We start from the raw sequence: 19,419 nt of genomic DNA on the forward strand, positions 1-19,419 counted from the left end.
AATTAAAATAAAATAAAACGAAACAAAACAAAACAAAATGGCAAAGATTAAAGACAAAGAAAGAATCTTAAAAGCAGCAAGAGAACAGTAGTGAATTACATACAAGAAAGCTCCCATAAGACTGTCAGCTGTTTTCAATAGAAACCTGGTAGAAATAAATTTAACAAGAAAGAAAAAAAAAAGAATAAACTTGGTAGGCCCAAAGGGACTGGGATGAAATATTCAAAGTGATGAAAAGGAAGGACCTACAACCAAGATCACTCTACCCAGCCAGGCTATCATTTAGAATCAAGGGGCAGATTAAGAGCTTCCCTGATAAGAAAAAGCTAAAGGAGTTTATCACCACCAAACCAGTATTACAAGAAATGTTAAAGGCACTCCTTTAAGAAAAAAAAGATAAAAAATATGAACTAACAGCCCTGACCAGTGTGGCTCAGTTGGCTGGGCATCGTCCTGCAAAGTGAAAGGTCTCTGGTTTGATTCCTGCTCAGGGCACATGCCTGGGTTGCGGGTTTGGTCCCCGGTTGGGGCCCATATGAGACGTAACTGCTTATGAGATGCAACTGATTATTATTTTTCTCTCAGATCAATGTTTCTCTCCCTCTCTGTCTCCCTCCCTTCCCCTTTCTCTAAAAATAAATAAAATATTTTAAAGAAAAAATGTAAGTTATTAAAAAAAGTCTATTAAAAAAACTGCATTGGGAAAACTAGATGGATACATACAAAAAAATTGAACTAGACACCTTTCTTATACCATATACAAGAATAAGTTCCCAGGAGGAATGGTTCCATTCTGCTACACCAGAATTTTGTCCTATGAACTGCTGAACTGCAACTTGAAGTAAGTGGGTCAAATACAGATTCTTAGAAATCTTGAAAATATTCTTTTAAAAAAAGTGAACATGTGAGGTGATAGAAGTGTTAATTAAATCAATGGGTGGGGGAAATTCTTTCATAATCTATGTGTGTATCAAGCCACCATATTATATACTTTCAATATCTTACATCTTTGTCAATAGCACTTCAATAACGCTAAAAGGGAAAATCCTAAGATATTTGTTGCAATTATATTACAGTGTTTATTGTAATGGAGTATGACTAATATTTCTGGCTTTTACACATTTGTTAGTATACCTTATCTTTTTCACTAAATTGCAAGTTCCCCAAAAGTCTACCTTTCAGATGGATCCCAAGCTCTCTAGTTAGGTAATGCTGTTCAATTAAAACACAGAATTAATTAGAGGCTCTGAGTATCTTAAGTTTTCTTTTTTTCCACCCATTGCATGAACCACTCCCTAACCTCTGCTTCTACTCAGAATGGATGACAATGAAGTACAGATAGATTATGCAAATCTACTGCAAAAACGGGAAAAAAAATCAGTCTCTACTTTTTGGGTCGGGCAATGGAAGCGCCAACTTTATATGAACAGAGCAGTCTATATATTTTAGATTCTAGGGCATTATTGTAGGTTCTTCATGGTTTGTTGAATTAATGCCTAGATGATTAACAAACGTTCATTAACACTTATCAGATGTTAACAGCAAATGAGAAGAACAAAAGTGACATGATGGATATGACAATTTGCAGTAGTTTGTGGCTGGCCAAGCAGAATCCGAATACCTCCTCCAGCACCACTCTCCTGGAGAAGCTGCTATGGATGCCAGCTACTGTTTTCTCTCCGTTCCCAAACAGATACAGCTTGGTCTACAGCTGCACTGCCCCATAAGGAGATTTATTCACCTGACATCTAACACTCCCGCTAGGGATGAAAAATTAACTAAAATTTCTGAAAACCTTTTCAGACACCCTTCTTGTCCATTCTAAGTTTCAAGGTCTTTGACAGGCCTACCGTAGGGCTTGAGGAGTGTTGAAGTTGGGCCGAGGCTCAGCCACACGTTCCTCCTCCTCTGGGCCATCATCTTCCATGTTGGGGAATCCCATCTCATCTTGAAACTGAGGAAAATGAAATGGAAACGATGGGTTTTCCTGGGCAACAGGCATGGGGAAAGTCACGGTGGCAGTGAGAAACGAAGTAAAGACTACAGTTTACAAGATTTAATTTTTTTTTCTCTTTTCAGGGCTCCCAAAGTCCCACACACGGGATGACTAGACTGTCTCAACAGGAAAAAAATGTCTCTCAACTGGTCAAATCATAATGCTAAGGACAGAGTATGAATAACTCACAATGATCATAAATATCTTTCAAGAGACAAACTTATAAGAAAGACAACTATCTTTCCTCAAAATAATCTAAAAATAGCTTGCAATCTTTAGGGATGTATCAAATGATTGTTGGAAAAACAATCATCTAAAAAACTGTTGGAGAGGCTGTTCAAAGTTTGCAAGGAAAATTTACTAAAAATTACCCACATATGGATAATCAAAGTTTATTAGTTAGCAAAATTCTCCTGCCACTATATTCTCTCCCAGATAGACTGAAGGGGGAATCAGCTAGGTCTGAACACTTTCTGGAGGCAGGGGCCCTGGGGCCAAAGGACAGAGCTTGTTGAAGGATCCACTTTTACCATCCCAAACTCTTACTCAAGGATCATTACTCACAGTTTCAAACAGCTCTTCCATCAGTCCATTCACTTCCTTTTCTGCAAAAAAGCCAAACAGCATGTTGTTGGCACAAGTTAGTTTTATGAGGGGTAATTGCAAGAAGACAATGTATGTTGTTTTCAGCAAGGCATCTGACAAAATCCTCATATATATATTTAACATTCATTCATTCAAAAACAGTTGCTGAACACCAAAGGTGCCTCCATCCCTGTTGTAGATACCTGCAATACATGCAGAACTCAATAGTCCTACAATTGTGAAGCTTAAATTCTAGTGGGAAGACATACATAAAACGTGAGCTAGATGATTTCACAACAAGAGAAATTCATAGTTTGTTAACCTATCCAACTGAGTGTAGTCAAGAGAGAAGTCTCTAGCAGTGTGTCACAGGACCTTGTCTTCGCACTGGAACCATTTGATAACTCTATCAATGACTTAGAACAGGAGTCTCCAACCCATGATCTGTGGCCTGTTAGGAACCGGGGCGCACACCAGGAGGTGAGGGGCAAGTGAACTGTCGAAACTGCATCTGTATTTATAGCTGCTCCCCATCACTCGCATTACTGCCTGAGGTCCTCCTCCTGTCAGATCAGTGGCGGCATTTAGATTCCCACAGAAGTACAAACCCTACTGTGAACTGCACATGTGAGGGATCTAGGCTGCACGCTCCTCATTAGAATCTAATGCCTGATGATCTGAGATGGAGCTGAGGCGGGGATGCTACCGCTGGGGAGTGGCTGCAAACCAGACTACCATTAGCAGAGAGGTTTGACTGCACAGAGACCATAATGGATCAACTGCTTGCAGATGTTTATCAAAACCCTATCAATGACTGGCAAGTGACAATTAAGCTGCATCTGGTGGCAGGCTTTATAGTGGCAAGTGAGCTGATGTGCTCCAATTGTACAGCTGCATCTGATGGCTGGCTTCAAGTCAGAATCTGACACTTATTTTAGTCTACACGTGGCTTACCCACTATTTTATTTACCACTTATGCCCACGTCTCTTTCTCACACTGTACACTTGTCTCATGTCACAGTTTTGGTAAGTCCACATGCTAACCCTAGCCAAAATGAGCAAAAAACAAATGTGGCTGGACAATTTCTTTGAAAAAGGGGGAAAGACCCAATGATGAGATACCAGAAGGTTCTACGACTGCAAAGAAAAACAAAGCTGCAGTTAAAAGAAAATACCAAGAGTCCTACTTAAATTACGAGTTCACTGCAACAGGTGATTTACATTTTCCTAGCCTCCCTTGTACAATACGTGGTGACCAGCTACCCAACAAAGCCATGAAACCTTCAAAACTGCTTTGCCACTTGGAGACCAAGAATCCTAATTTAAAGGCAAGCCTTTGGAGTTTTCAAAAGAAAAAAAGCCCGAACACGAACAGAAGCAATTATTAAAAGCTGCTACTTCATCAAATGTGTCTGCACTGAGAGCATCATTCTTAGTGGCTAACCCCACTGCTAAAGCTAAGAAGTCCTTTATTATTGGTGAAGAGTTGATTCTGCCTGCTGCAGAGGATATCTGTTGTGAACTTTTAGGAGATGCTGCAATTCAAAAGGTGGCATGTACTCCTCTTTCAGCTAGCACCATAACTAGAAAAACTTATGAAATAGCAGAGGACACTGAGGCACAATCGTTAGGATTAATGAGTCACCACGGTACTCAATGCAGGTTGACGAGCCTACCAAGGCAACAACGCTTTTTTGTGTGAAATATTTTTTTCAGGAGGATGTGCATGAAGATATGTTATGTGTGCTTTTGTTGCCAACCAACACCACAGCAGCGGAACTATTCAAGTCTTTGAATGATCACATACCAGGCAAACTGAATCGGTCGTTTTGTGTCAGTATGTGATTGGATGGAACAGCATCTGGTTTCACTACTCCAGCCAAAGACGTTGCTTCTGAATGTGAGTCTGCGCACTGTGTCATCCATAGAGTAACCCTAGCTAGCTGAAAAAGGTCACCTGAACTTAACAATGTTTTGCAGGATGCGATTAAAATTGTCAACCACATTAAAGTACATTCCCGTAACTCACATCTGTTTGCACAGCTCTGTGAGGAGATGGATACAGAGCACACATGTCTTCTCCTACATGCAGAAGTGAGATGGCTTTCTAAAGTCAGATCACTGGCCAGAGTTTGAGAGTTACAAGAGCTGCTCCAGAGATTTCGTCTAGAAGAACAGTCACCACTGGCAGCACATCTCAGAATGGGTCATAAAATTTTACTTGTGCGACATATTCAACCTGCTCAAAGAATTCAATCTGTCACTTTAGGGGACAATGACAATTGTGTTCAAGTTGGCAGATAAAGTGGTTGCATTCAAAGCTAATTGGAACTATAGGGGTGATGAGTGAACACTGGGGTTTTCGACATGTTTCAAACATTAGCAGAGATTTTGAAAGAGACTGAGCCAGGGCCTTCTCTCTCCCAGCTGGTGCATGATCACCTGCCTCAGCTTTCAGAAGAGTTTGAGCATTACTTCCCAACCACAAAAGACCCTGAAATGGGAAGGAATGGATCCATGGCCCATTTGTGAGTAAGCCAGGTAAACTGTCCATGCCAGAAGAGGATCAACTGCTGGAGACTGCAAATGACGGTGGCCTTAAAAGTATGTCTGAGACAACTTCAAATCTCCATACATTCTGGATTCAAGTCAAGGGGGGATTCTTTTCTTCTTTTTTTAAAGATTTTATTTATTTAAAGACTCCCATACAGTTCAATTTTCTGGCAGTTCTGGTTGTTTTTGTTTTTAAATTGGCTGTTATACTTCTTATGGTTATGCAAAGAAGCAAAGTGTATCTAACTACACATCCATCTTGGCTGGAAGCTCTCTGCTTAAAATTCTTTGAGCTTTCCTTTTTGATAGACCAAAACTCAAAACTCAAGGTTCTCCAATTCTGGGACTGAATACTGCTTACCTTTTCTATCACCACTCACACAAACAACTATACCAAACCATTTACTATTTTCCAAACATGCTTATTTCACAATTCTGTTGTTTGCATGTGATCTTGTATTTGTAATATCCCTCTGCTGTCCCCATTTACCAAAATTTTCTTATTCTTCCCTCAAAACTATCATAAAAAATCTCATCTTGTGAATCCTTCCCTAAGCCCTCCCACCGTAACTTTATACCATACACTAGATTACACCTTCTTTTAAGCAACTAGTATACTTTATAAACAAGCTGTTCACAGCACTTATCACTTTGTATTATAGTTTTTTCTGTTTGTATCCCTACTAAGCTGTCATCTTACATGACAGAGGCCATTTCTTTTTCATTTTTGGTATCCTAAGCACAATCCCTGTCAAATGCTGGACTAAATATGTTACTGTGGGATGTATAAATGAATGAGTGATAGACTTTCTGTATACTTAAATTTAAAGAATTATAGAAATGGGTAAAGGAAGCTTGTATGTCTTAGCTTAAATGGACTGCAAACTTCACCCTCAAAACCCTACCAAGCAATCATATGTAGATGGGGCACAGTCAAGAGGAGGACCCATAGTAAACACAGACTCACTGGTGATCCTCACTGCCCGGTCAGTGCGGAAATCCTCCGTGTCTGGTTCATCACGGTCTTCCAGGAAATTATATTCTGGATCGTCATCATCATCTGCTTCATCTAGAAAAAAAAAGTTTCAGACACTCATTCCCAAAACTGAACTCTTATCTCAAGTGACAATTTAAGATATTCAGCAACATAAGAATTTGTTCCAATAAAGTACATTTATTTTTATAAAGGAAGCTTTAAAATAATTCTTCTCTCTATGCCTTTGCAAAGATCATTGTCCACACCTGACTCATCTCACCTATTCTCTCCAATAAGCCAAATTCCTTCCTTCCTTCGAATAAGACTTAAACCTCTCAAAATGCAGCAAAAGCCAGAAAACTGAACATGTAATTTATTTCGGTAATCCTATTTTGAGGAGTGTTTTTTTTAATTAACCCTCACCCACGACATGCTTATTGATGTTAGGAAAAGGGGAAGAGAGGGAGAAAGAGAGGGAGAGAAGCACTGATCAGCTGTTTCTCATATGTGCCCCAACTGGGGACCAAACCCACAACCCAGGCACATGCCCTGACAGGGAATCAAACCTGCGACCTTTTGGTGTATGGGACGATGTCCAACCAACTGAGCCACACCAGCTAGGGCTGAGTAGTGCATCTTATGAAAATAATACTTTGGTAAAACTATACAAAGGTACTGATAGTGAAAAAAGGAATGACCCTTTCCCCCAGATTAGGGAATAACTACAATACAAAATGAAAACATGCAACTTTCTATAGATGTTAGATACCTACATAACAAAGAACAACACAGTACTATACAGACATAATAATCACTAAGTACGAAAAATTATATTGCTACAACAGAACTGAAAAAATACAAAAATATTAAGCATTTGTTAGGGCATAGACATATGGTTGTTCTCCCTCATCATTTTCTCTAATGTTGATACTTGGATGTCTTTCCTATTCTTAAATAAAAATTGTGCAGGAGTCACTGAATTATGGAATTGTTATGTTAAGGTAATATTTTTCTAGGGCACATGCCTGGGTTGTGGGCCAGGTCTCCTGTGGGGGATGGACGAGAGGCAACCACACATTGATGTTTCTCTCCCTTCCTCCTCCCCATACTCTCTCTAAAAATAAACAAATAAAATCTTTTAAAACAAACAAAATTTCTTTAATCCTTAGGAATAAAATCCCATCTTCCTAAATCTCTATAGCAAGTACTTTCTACATAAGTCCCTTCACAGCAGGTTCTTTACAAACATTACTGAATAATGGAAGCTCTGGAAGAGCTTGTAGCATATGCACAATGTACCAATGTTCGGACACCCATCTGTTTGGGTGCAAGAACTGCAATAGACAGCATCTGCCCACGACACACAAATAGGTCAGCCAACGTTCTCAGAGAACCTATTTGGCAAACAAGTTGAAAATCATTTAGGGCCCTGGTTGAGACACTCAGTTGGTAGGAGCGTTCTCCCACAAACCAAAAAGTTTCAGCTGTATATTCCTCCAGTGCAAATAAGACTCTCACCCTTAATAATATGCAGATCAGATGGTACTAGGAACATGTGAAAATGGCCACATAATGCTACAAAAATAGATGAGGTACTAGAATCTGTATCTAGGATCATTCCTATTCACCAGCACTCAGTAAATTAAGCTGGTAAATCCACATCTACCCTAGTCATTGGCTTTGTGGTCTCTTTTTAAAATCTGTTCTATAAGGAAACAAATGAAAAATTGTGAATTTTAAATAAAAAGGGTTTTCATCCTTTCTAGTAACCATTCTTCCTCAATCAACCTCTACCATACACTCTTAATTCTCCCAGAAACGTAGTTTCTAATCTTCAGGATACCCAATGGAGATTCTAATTCAGTAAGTATGGGGGGAGGTCCTAGAATCTGTATTTTAAACACTTTTTTAAAAGATTTTATTTCTTTATTTTTAGAGAGAGAAGGGAGGGAGATAGAGAGAGAGAAACATCAATGTGCGGTTGCTGGGGGTCATGGCCTGCAACCCAGGCATGTACCCTGGCTGGGAATTGAACCTGCGACACTTTGGTTCGCAGCCCGCGCTCAATCCACTGAGCTACACCAGCCAGGGCATTTTAAATAATTTTTTTAAAAATGTGTTTATTAATTTTAGAGAGAGTGGAAGGGAGATTTCTCTTTGATGTGAAAGAGAATCACCTATTGGTTACCTCCCTCAAGTGTCCCACCGAGGACTGAACCCACAACCTAGGTATGTGCCTTCACCAGGAATCCAACCCCAAAATTCTGGGGTACAGGACAATACTCCAACCAACTGGGCCACATCAGCCAGGACCTCAATTTTTTTTTTAATTTAATTTTATTTATTTTTAGAAAGAGAGGAAGGGAGGGAGAAAGAGAGGAAGAGAAACATCAATGTGCGGTTACTTCTCACAAGCCCCTTACTGGGGACCTGGCCTGCAACCCAGACGTATGCCCAGACTGGGAATTGAACTGGCAACCCTTTGGTTCGCAAGCTGACACTCAATCTACTGAGCCACACCAGCCAGGGCTGGAATTTGTATCTTTAACACCATCTAACACATGTACACCCTTACACTCTTTGATTCTGATTCAAGTTCTAGGGATCATATTGTAAGAAACACTGCCCTCTACTCCCCAAATCCTGACAACCAACCCTGTCTGGGCTTTCCTTCTCAATAGCTACCATCTCAGCTCTTCCAACCAAGGTGATGAAAATCAGGGCACCAAAGCTGCTGATACTGATAAAGCTACGAGAACCTGATTTACTGCCAAGTTTTGTCTTCACTTAGATTTGAGGACAAAAAGCAGAGTTTGCTTGTATTGAGTTACATCTATTTAAAAAATGCTTTAATGTCCCCTACTTTAATTCAGACACGTTTCTAGAATATTAAACTGGGTTGTAATCTTAGCAGTATATAACCAATTGATTTTGTAACACTGAGCAATCACAATGAATTTCTGAGATTTCTACAAAATGGATGGAAATATCTTTGTCTATGTTCATTCCTTTCTGTAGAGATTTTGAGCCTTGGTGTCAGGAACCTTAAGGTTCAGTTTGTAGAAAAAGAAAGTGTCAATAAATGAACTTTAAGAGATTTATAAGTCATGAAAATAATCACATGAAAAAAATTTCATGTATGTGGGCATATAGTTTTCTGGAGAAAGGCTACATAGCTTTCATCAGATTCTCAAAGGGGTACTGAAAAAGCCAGAAGCTTAGACTCCTATCGGAAAGACTAATGTGATAACATCAGTTGTTGATTATTAAGAAACTGATTCTCCAGTTTGTATGTCAAAGACTCATCTTCAAGTTTCATCTTTTCCCCCTTTATGCAAGTTTGTGCATTAGCACATCTGCTCTAGGAGTGAGTGGAAAAGAAGAAAATGCTGATTCATACCAACTTCTTGTTATCCATCTTTTCCAAATGTTTGGGGAAAGTCCTAAATCTAAATATAAGACTTAAATTATTCCTATTTCTACATTATTGTGGAAAACTAAAAGGAAACTGCATATCTGAAAACTCTTAGAGATGCATATCAAAATACTACCAGTGATCCCTCTCGGGTATGAAACTGTCATGAGGAAGGGCTTTAATGGTTTTCATTATACAATACAGCAAATTCTCGAAAAACATCATTTCATCAATGGTAGGCCTTTTGTTATTACACTGAGATGACACAGGAACTTAACTCTTGTTTATATCATGGTCGTTTCACTTGAACTTGCATAACCTATCAATCACGTTGAGTGAGGACTTACTGTATTTGATTTCTTTACACCAAGCACGTATATAATACAGAAAATAGGAGAAAACTCCTGGGAGGCCATCTTATAGAACTCATAGCATATATTATCTCATGTCACTTCCAATCATCTGCCTCCTCAATGTAACTGCTGTCAAATGTAACTGTTTAAAATATCTTTCAAAGGTCCACCTCAACTACCGCCTCCTCTGATCACCCTAAACAAGAATTTTTTCTTCCTCTTCTAAAACCTTAGAACAGTTGTTATACCACTTTTATGGTGTACTTGAGTTTGTTCAACTTCATTCACCCCAAATGTGTTGCACATCTAATAATGGACCAGGCAACAATCATACATTTTACTTCCCAACAAAATGATTATGCTCCTTTGTCTTTCACAGCTATTAGCATAATGCCTTGTAAAAGTAAAGTACTTGATAAACATTTGCCAAATGATGTACAATATAATTATTAATAGCTTTGTGAGATACATTCAAAGATGCCCTTGCTGGTGGCTCAGTTGGCTGAACACCATCTTATAACACCAAAAGGTTGGGGGTTTGATTCCTAGTCAGGGCACATACCTAGGTTATGGGTTTAATACCCAGTTCAGAGTGTGTACGGGGGGCAACCAAATGTTTACTCAGTCTATTTCCATCCAAATTATTTGTTCTCTACCTTAAAGCATTATTCTTTTCAACACATAAATCTTACGATAGTTTTATTTTATTAAAGATTTGATTTATTTTTAGAGAGGGGGAAGGGAGAGAAACATCAGTGTGTGCTTGCCTCTCATGAATTCCCAACTGGGGACCCGGCCCGCAACCCAAGCATGTGCCCTGTCTGGGAATCAAACCAGTGACCCTTTGGTTCAGAGGCCAGCACTTAATCCCCTGAGCCACTCCAGCCAGGGCTAAATTGTATGGTAGTTTTAAAAGACAAGGAAAGAAGTAAAGATGTGCTGTATAAATTGTTTATAATCAGATTTGATGGGATATGATCTGATTCAGAAATAGCAGAAATGGATTTGGCTATAGATTAAAGTGAGATAATAGATGACCTTTGCTTATATAAAAATGAAACACCTTGGCCTTGGTTCAGATATATAAATTTTTTTAAACAAATGTGACTCCTCCATAACACAACTGGTAAAAAATAATTTGGTCATTTCCATCAAACAAAGTAACACAAAACAAAACAAAAACAACACCAATACTAATAAAATTGTCCTGATTCCATCAAAGGAATGTGACAACATCTGTAATCACTACAAATTAAGTCAGTCTCACAGCGTCTAAACCTACAAAGTGTACTGCACGAGATGATGTGATGCCTGCTTTCCACTACAGTGCACTGTTTAAAAATTACAAAGGACAGTTTTAATAATGTTTATTTCACCTATTAAAATAGGAACTTTTCTTATATTGTCAAATAAGGGTTATGGGAGGGATTCCTACATGATGTATGACTGTAGTCAACACTGTTTTTGTCTGATTAATACTCCGTCCCCACTTCTGGAAACACTATCTCTTCTTTTGAGGAACTGCATAGTCCAACCACATTGTTCTGTTGGGGGATGTCAATCCCAGGGCTTCGTGCTCACAGACTCCCCCTATGAAACTCATGCAATGCCAAGAGAGTACGCATATGACCAAACCAAGCCAATCTCCCCCTGGATTTTCCAACTGGAGCCTGTCGGAGAGAATCCTTCTGAACTGGGGAAAAAGCAAGAAGTAAACGGTGTGCTTACAACCACAGTTCAAGCCGTTCAGAAAAAACCGTGTTTGATAACAGAGTTGACTGACAAAAGGAGTAGAGATGAAGACTACAGAGAGGGAAAGAGGGCCTTCACAGGACCTCAACTCTACTGCAGGTTTTTCTGACCTTCGCGAAGTCTGGTTTCATTTGATCTCCCTGCAAGTTGCAATTTTGGAATCTTTCACCTGCTTGAAAAAGAACCTTAACTAACAACACAATAGTCTTTGAGTCAATCAATGTACTCTCATGAAGTGGTATATAAAATTATGTATGCATTTATGTTTCAGGGGAGGATTCTTAGCATTCAAAGAACGTTTGGGAACATTCTTAACCAAATATGGGGGTTGGGGGTGGAATTTACTACTGATTTAATGTAATTTGTTGGGTAAATACAAAATAAAATTCAACTAACCAAAAATACTCCTTTCTTTAAGCTTCTAATGAAAATTTTACCACAGAAATAGTCCACAGAGTACATCATAAATGCAAGCGAAACTACTTACCTTCGTTCCCCACATCGTCGTTCATGAGCCCCCCCAGCCACATCTTCCAGTCCTCATCGTCTGCTGTGTTGGGGTCATACATGTCTGGGGTGATATCTGGAGCCTGGAGCTCTGCCTCTAGCTGCCCCAGGGGAACATCCTTCAGAGGCATCTTAGAGCGGGTTCGGAACGCAATGAGACTGTCATCCATTGGCTAGGCAATGGAGAAGGAAACAAAAACGTGCCACTGAATGCCTAATGCTTCCAAATTCTCCAACCCTCATCATATCCTATGTGCTTCTCTTCCTACCTAAAAACGCCAAAGTCTCTTCTCTAAACAATTCGGATTTATTACTCTTTGAGAAACTTTAAGGACAATGACATTAACTTTAAGATCCACATTTCAGGGGCATTTATAACAGCTTTATTAAGCTCTAATTTACATATCATAAAATTCAATTTTTAAGTGTAAAATTGAGTGAATTTTACTATTTATTGAATACTATTTACTCTATATTCACAGAGTTGTGTGACCATCGACACTAATTCCAGAACATTTTCTTCACCCCCAAAAGAACTCCCATTTCCATTAACAGCCACTCCCAACCCCAGTCTCACCCTCATAACCACTGATAACTAACCTACTTTCCATCTCTATAGATTTGCTTATGCTGGATATTTCATATAAGTGGAATTATATAATATGTGCCTTTTCATCTCTGGCTTTTTTTTACTTAAGCATAATATTTTCAAAGTTTATCCATTTTTTTAGCATGTATAGATACTTTGTCCTTTTAATTGCACAATAATACTCCATTATATATAAACTTTTGGTTTATTCATTTGTTAATTGATGAAAATTTGAATTGTTTCCACTTTGGGGCTATTATGAATAATGACGTTATTAACATTTGTGTACACATTTTTACATGTTTTCAATTCTTCTGAAAAGGAACTTCTGGGTCATATGGTAACTATGTTTAACTTTTTTAAGACTTTTCTTTCTTTATTTTAGACAGAGGGGAAGGGAAGGAGAAAGAGAAGGACAGAAACATCAGTGTGTGGTTGCCTCTCACGCACCCCCAACTGGGGACCTGGCCCACAACCCAGGCATGTGCTCTGACTTGGAATTGAACCTGTGACCCTTTGGTTCGCAGGCTGGTGCTCAATCTACTGAGCCACACCAGCCAGGGCTATGTTTAGCTTTTTGAGAAACCACGAAACCGTTTTCCAAAGAAGCTGCATCATTTCACGTTCCTAGGGGGGGTTCCACTTTTCTCCACATCCTTACCACACTTCCTATTGAACATCTTTTTAATTACAGCAGTCCTAGTGGGTATGAAGTGGTATCTCATCATAGTGCTGATTTGCACTTTCCTAACGACTAACAATATTGAATATCTTTTCATGTGCTTCTTGGCCATTTGTACATCTTCTGTGCAGAAATGTCTATTCATATCCTTTGCCCATTGAACATTTTTTTTACTTTTTCAATTATAGTTGACATACAGTACATTAGCTTTGGGGATATGATATAGTCATTAGATATTCATATAACTTACAAAGTGACCACTTCAAAAAGTCAAGTACCCATCTGACACCAAACATAGTTATTAAAATATTGTTGACTGTACTCCCTATGCTGTACTTTACAACCCCTGTTTTAACAACTGGCAATTTGTACACCTGAACCCCTTTCCCTTTTTCAGTCATGCCCCTCAAACCCCTCCCTTCTGTCCCAGTTTTTAATCGGGTTGTCTTTTTATTGTTGAATTATTAGAGTTCATTATACATTATGGATACAACTCCCTTCTCAGATATGTGATTTGCAGTTATTTTCTCATTCTGTGGGTTGCCTTCACTTTTGTGATGGTACCCATCGAGGCACAGTTTTTAATTTTGCTGAGCCCAATGTATCTATTTTCTCTTTTGTCACTTTTGCTTTTGATTTTAGAAATCACTGCCTAATCAAAAATTACAACGATTTACTGTTATGTTTTTTTCTAAGACTTTATAGTTTTAGCTCTAAAATTTAGGTCAATGATCTAGTCTGAGTTAACTGTTGCATGCGGTGTAGATAAAAGTCTGACTTTATACTTCTGTATGTGGATCTTCAGTTGTCTCAGCACCCTTTCTTTTTTTAATAAATTATTTTAATTCCACGTACTTATTATTTGAACTGATGACTTAGCTGGGGGTTATGGCCTGCAACCCAGGAATGTACCCTGGCTGGGAATCAAACCAGGGACACTTTGGTTCCCAGCCTGTGCTCAAGCCACTAAGCTACGCCAACCAGGGCTTCAGTACCATTTCTTGAAAAGACTCCTCTTTCTTCATTAATCAGTCTTGGCACACTTGTCAAAGATCAACTGACCACTGTAACAGTTTATTTTTGGACTCTGAATTCTATTCCATCACTCTAATATGTCTGTTCTCAGCCAGTACTTGACTGTCTTGATAACTGTAACTTTGTAATAACTTTTGAAATCGGGAAGTACAAACTTCCAACTCTGTTCTTTTAAAAGACGGTTTTGGCTATTCTGCCCCCTTTCATTTCCATACGAATTTTAGGATACACTTCCAATTCCTATAAAAAAAAGAGCAACTGAAATTTAGAGAGAAATTGTACTGGATATGCAGATCAATTTAGAAAGTCCTCCCTAGACTACTACAGCAACTCCTAACAGATCAGTGTCCTCTCGGGCTCTACTATACCCTAATCAAAGGGAAAGTCTTAACATCGGTCAGAAAATATCACCAAAAGGCCATCTGGTAAAGATAGCAAAGTATACAAACGCAGTATTGGCATACTCCTACAACCGTATCAAAATTACAACTAAACTATAGAACAGTCCTGGCTGATATGGCTCAGTGGACTGAGTGCCGGCTCAAATGCTGATGGTTCGAGGTTTGATTCCCAGTCAGTGCGCATGCCTGGGTCGTGGGCCAGGTCCCTAGTTTACATTAGGGCTTACTATCAGTGCTGTATATTCTGTGGGTTTGGACACATGTATAATGGCCTGTAGTAACCATAATACTATCATAAAGAATCCTTTCACTACTCTACAAATCCTCTGTGTTCTACTCTGACTGGTTTAGCACTGTTGGGCATCATCTCACAAAGCAAGGGTCACTGGTTCAATTCCTAGTCAGGGCATATGCCTGGGTTGTAAGTTCAGTCCTGAACAAGGTGCATGCAAGAAGTAACTGATCGATGTTTTTCTCCCTCTTTCTCCCTCTCTTCCCCTCACTCTAAAAATAAAGAAAAAAATCTTTTAAAAAAAACCCTACAGAATAACCGTCTTTGAGAACAACCTGCATATGAATAATAAAATGACAATAAATATATATCTATTAACAATTACTTTAATTTTTTATTTATTAATTTTAGAGAGAGACAGGAAAGGAGAAGGGAGAGAGAAGAAAACATCGATTTATTGTTCCATTTATTTTATGCATTCATTAGTTGCTTCTTGCATGTGGCCTAACCAGAGATCAAACCTGCAACCTTGGGGTGTGCAGACGATGCTCTATTCAACTGAGCACCTGGCCAGGGTCTATCAACAATACTTTAAATACAAATGGATTAAATGTTCCAATCAAAAGACACATGGAGGCTGAATGGATTAAAAAAAAAATCAAGACCTTTGCACATGCTGTCTACAAGAGACTCATTTCAGATTGAAAGACATACAGACTGAAAAGTGAAGTGATGGAAAAAGTTATTTCATGAAAATGAAAACACACACACACACACACACACACACACACACACAAAAGCTGGGGTGGCAATACTTACACCAGACAAAACTGACTTTCAAACAAAGGCTATATAACAAGACAACAAAAGACCCAGCAAATCCACTTCTGGGTATTTATCCGAAGAAACCTAAATCACTAAATCAAAAAGATACATGCATCACTTCTCAGCCTTTTGGCTAAGATCAAGTTTAAGAAGACATATGCATCCATATGTTCATTACAGTATTATTTAGAATACTCAAGATATGGAAGCAACCTAAGTGTTTATTAATAGATAAATGGATAAAGGAGGAGTGGTACACACATACAATGAAATATGGCTCAGCCGAAAGAAAGAATGAAATCTTGACATCTGCAACAACATGGGTGGACATAATTTTGCTGAGTGAAATAAGTTAGAGAAAAACAAATGCCATATGATTTCATTTATATGTACAATCTAAAAAGCAAAAGCACAATAAATGAACAAGCATACCAGAAACAGAATCATAGACACAGAGAACATTTTGATACTTGCCAGATGGGAGGGGGATTGCATAGAATGGTGGAAAAGATGAAGGGATTAAGGGGTACAAATGGGCAGTTACAGAATAGTCATGGGGATGTAAAACTCATTCAGCAAAGGCAACATAATCAACAATATTGTAATAACTACATATGGTACCAGGTGGGTGCTAGATTTACTGGGGTGATCACTTCATAAGTTATATAAATGTCTAATCAGTGGGTTATATACCTGTAACTAATATAATACTGTATGTCAACTGTAATTGAAAAATAAAACATTATTTAAAATAAAATACCACAAAAAGCTTTTCTAAATATTAAAATAAAATCTAAATTCTTTATCATGGTTTTCCAAAACCCTCACGATCTCCCATTCTTGCTTAGCTCTCTGATCCCACTCCTACTACTACTTCCCATGATCCCCGTGGGGCAGCTAGTTTTTATCCCTTGACTACACTGACTGTTCACACAAGGAACTCTGAATGTGCTACCTCCTCTGAATGACCCTTTCCCCCCAGATCTTTCAGATGCCTGGCTCCTTCTCATTCAGATCTCAGCTCAAATACCACCTCTTCAAGAGGCTTTTCTTGACCATGCTATGTAAAGTACTCTCACAGGCACTACCTCCTTTCCTTGTTTTCACTTAGTTCCCAGCACTTACCACTGTGTGAAATGATTTATGTGTTTATGGTCCCTCTCCCCACAACAAGACTGCAAGGTCCAAAGAAGGACATTTTCTTTCTTATACACTGTTATTCCCCAACTTCAATCATTAAGTATGTGTATGAATAAATGGTTATATAAAACACTACTGCCCCCAACACAACTACTCAGTCACTCCAAAGCAAGGTGATTAAATTTAATAACCTTTTTGAGAGCGATTCCATTTAATATTGTTTTTAAATTTTAGGACAGGCACATTTTTCACTGACCTATAAGACTGGTGGGGAAAATTCAGAATATTAAAAACTGGCAAAATGATGAAATTTAGAAAGTCATCATTTGATAATGACCATGGTAATGATTATTTCAAGCAAGAATAAGTAATGGATTATAAAACCACAGGGTAAAAAGATGCTTGTCCTCAAAGTATATCCTCATAAAAAACATACTAATTAATTTAAAAATGGAAAAGTGATCATTTTACAGTGAGAAAGTCAAGCAGTCACCACCTGAAACGTGGTAAAAAATTAGCATCAGAGATGTGCTGTGCCTCCTGATACGATGTACTGTACTAAAAAGGACACATCACTGCCATGGTATTTGTGCCAAGTGTATAATCTGAATCCTATTATGACGATATATCAGAAAAACCAAAACTGAGGTACAGTCTATAAAATAACTGGTCTATACAGTTAAAAAAATGTCAAAGCTATGAAAGATAGAAAGACTGAGAAACCTTCCAGATTAAAAGACTAAGAAGCAAGATAACTAAATACAAGACATAATTCTAGATTGGCTCCTGTGTGAGGGGAAAAAAAGTATTTTTCTATAAAGGACATTAGTAGGACAAATGGTAAAATCTAAACATTAGTAGGACAAATGGTAAAATCTAGACCTTTAATAGATTAGATTACATTTCTGTGTCTTTATTTTCCTAACTGAACGCCCTAATTTTTACGAAATACACATTTGAAGTATTTAGGAGTCAAACACAGCATCACAACCGCCACATGCTCTCAAGTGACTCAGGAAAAAATACGTATGTGCAGAGAGTGAGAAAGAGAGAGAAAACCAGCAGTTGTGGGAAAGGCTAGTCCAGGGGGAATCTGGCTGTGGTGGTTCCTATGTTCCACATTTAAAAATGCTCTTCACATACCTTACCTCTTCCTTAGGAGTTGCCATTCTCACAATAAAATAGCACAAACCAAATAAAGTATCACAGACCCCAAATTTCATGACTGTTACTTATTATAACAGAATTTAGTATCTTCCCTTCCCCCTTCCCAACCTGAACAACTACTAAATGATTCAATTTGACTTTCTCAGCAATTTAGAATTATGTTTACCTGGAAAGAATCCATGCAGACCGGACTGGAAGCCAGTTCCTCATCCACAGCATGCAACTTCTCCATGAAAGTACTATCCCTGGTCTGCTTGGGTTTTGGCGGGGGTGGGGGCCCCATGGGCACTACCTCAGCACTGATGTGCCTGACGGCAGGTGTGGCGACTTTCTCAGCCTGATTAAAAGATGCAAGCACGTTAAAAAATACATGGGAAAAAAGCGGGGAGAGAGAGGCACATGAAAACAAAGACTCTGTCAAGTATATTAATCTAATTAGGTTTCATGCAATTTCCAATGAAGCCAACAGGATGCTACTTAGGTTACCAAAAGTGGGAAATCTAATAAAAATGGCTTTAGGACAATATTAGGAGAGGTATGAAAAAGACAAAAGAAAAGGAACTCTGCTAACCACTCATATCTGGTCCCTTAATGAGAACTCAGAAAAGCTCTCTCCCTATCACTGAGTTCAGCTTTCTCTTAAATGTTCATTGACTTAAGAGACTTTGAAATCTGAACAGTTATAACCAGTCAAAAATACTAGGAAGACAGTGGCATGATTACTGATCTTGATTCATATTTGGCAAAGGGTAATAGCTCACAATCACCATGGATAAATAATCTATTTATACAGTTATAACTTATCTCTTCTGTATGATGCAGATTCACCTCTGATAATACGACACTCTCTTCATCTGTTTCAGTCACCTCGGAAGACTGTCTCAGTCTGGATTTCTTTGCTCCACGAGGAGATGAAGCAGTGCTTTCAACGTCACTTTCCAATAAACTCTACAAAACAAATCCAGTTCACTTTTATATTTATGCCTCTACCTTATTCCACTGAGTCTCAAGTACTTCAAGAGAATGAATCACAAAATATCAGTCACTCAGTCAGAGTAAAGGAAAATACAATGTAAATAGAAGCTTAATATTCTGAAGGTGTCACATCACTGCGCTCATCAGCAATGCAAACTTTGTAAAATTGTAAGGCATTCATTTAAAATCCTTTTACAATTTAAAAAGTACATTAAAAATATAACATTACACAAAAA

General features: G+C 38.4%; 1 protein-coding gene across 6 annotated transcripts in view; it reads right to left on the reverse strand.

Annotated features, from left to right (window-relative positions):
• Positions 1-19,419, reverse strand: part of GON4L (gon-4 like) — an 85,893-nt gene that overhangs the window by 28,514 nt on the left and 37,960 nt on the right. For 3 of the 6 annotated variants that reach the window (XM_036015962.1, XM_036015961.1, XM_036015963.1), the window contains exons 9-14: positions 19,037-19,156; positions 18,375-18,545; positions 12,118-12,310; positions 6,102-6,203; positions 2,561-2,601; positions 1,851-1,987 (exon numbers count right to left, since the gene is read on the reverse strand). In XM_036015962.1, coding sequence (XP_035871855.1) covers positions 1,851-1,987; positions 2,561-2,601; positions 6,102-6,203; positions 12,118-12,310; positions 18,375-18,545; positions 19,037-19,156 — 764 coding nt within the window. The remainder of the gene's footprint in view (positions 1-1,850; positions 1,988-2,560; positions 2,602-6,101; positions 6,204-12,117; positions 12,311-18,374; positions 18,546-19,036; positions 19,157-19,419) is intronic. The other 3 variants (XM_028502973.2, XM_028502972.2, XM_036015964.1) reach the window with 1 other exon arrangement.

Source organism: Phyllostomus discolor, chromosome 14 (assembly GCF_004126475.2).
Source record: "Phyllostomus discolor isolate MPI-MPIP mPhyDis1 chromosome 14, mPhyDis1.pri.v3, whole genome shotgun sequence".
Lineage (NCBI taxonomy): Eukaryota > Metazoa > Chordata > Mammalia > Chiroptera > Phyllostomidae > Phyllostomus > Phyllostomus discolor.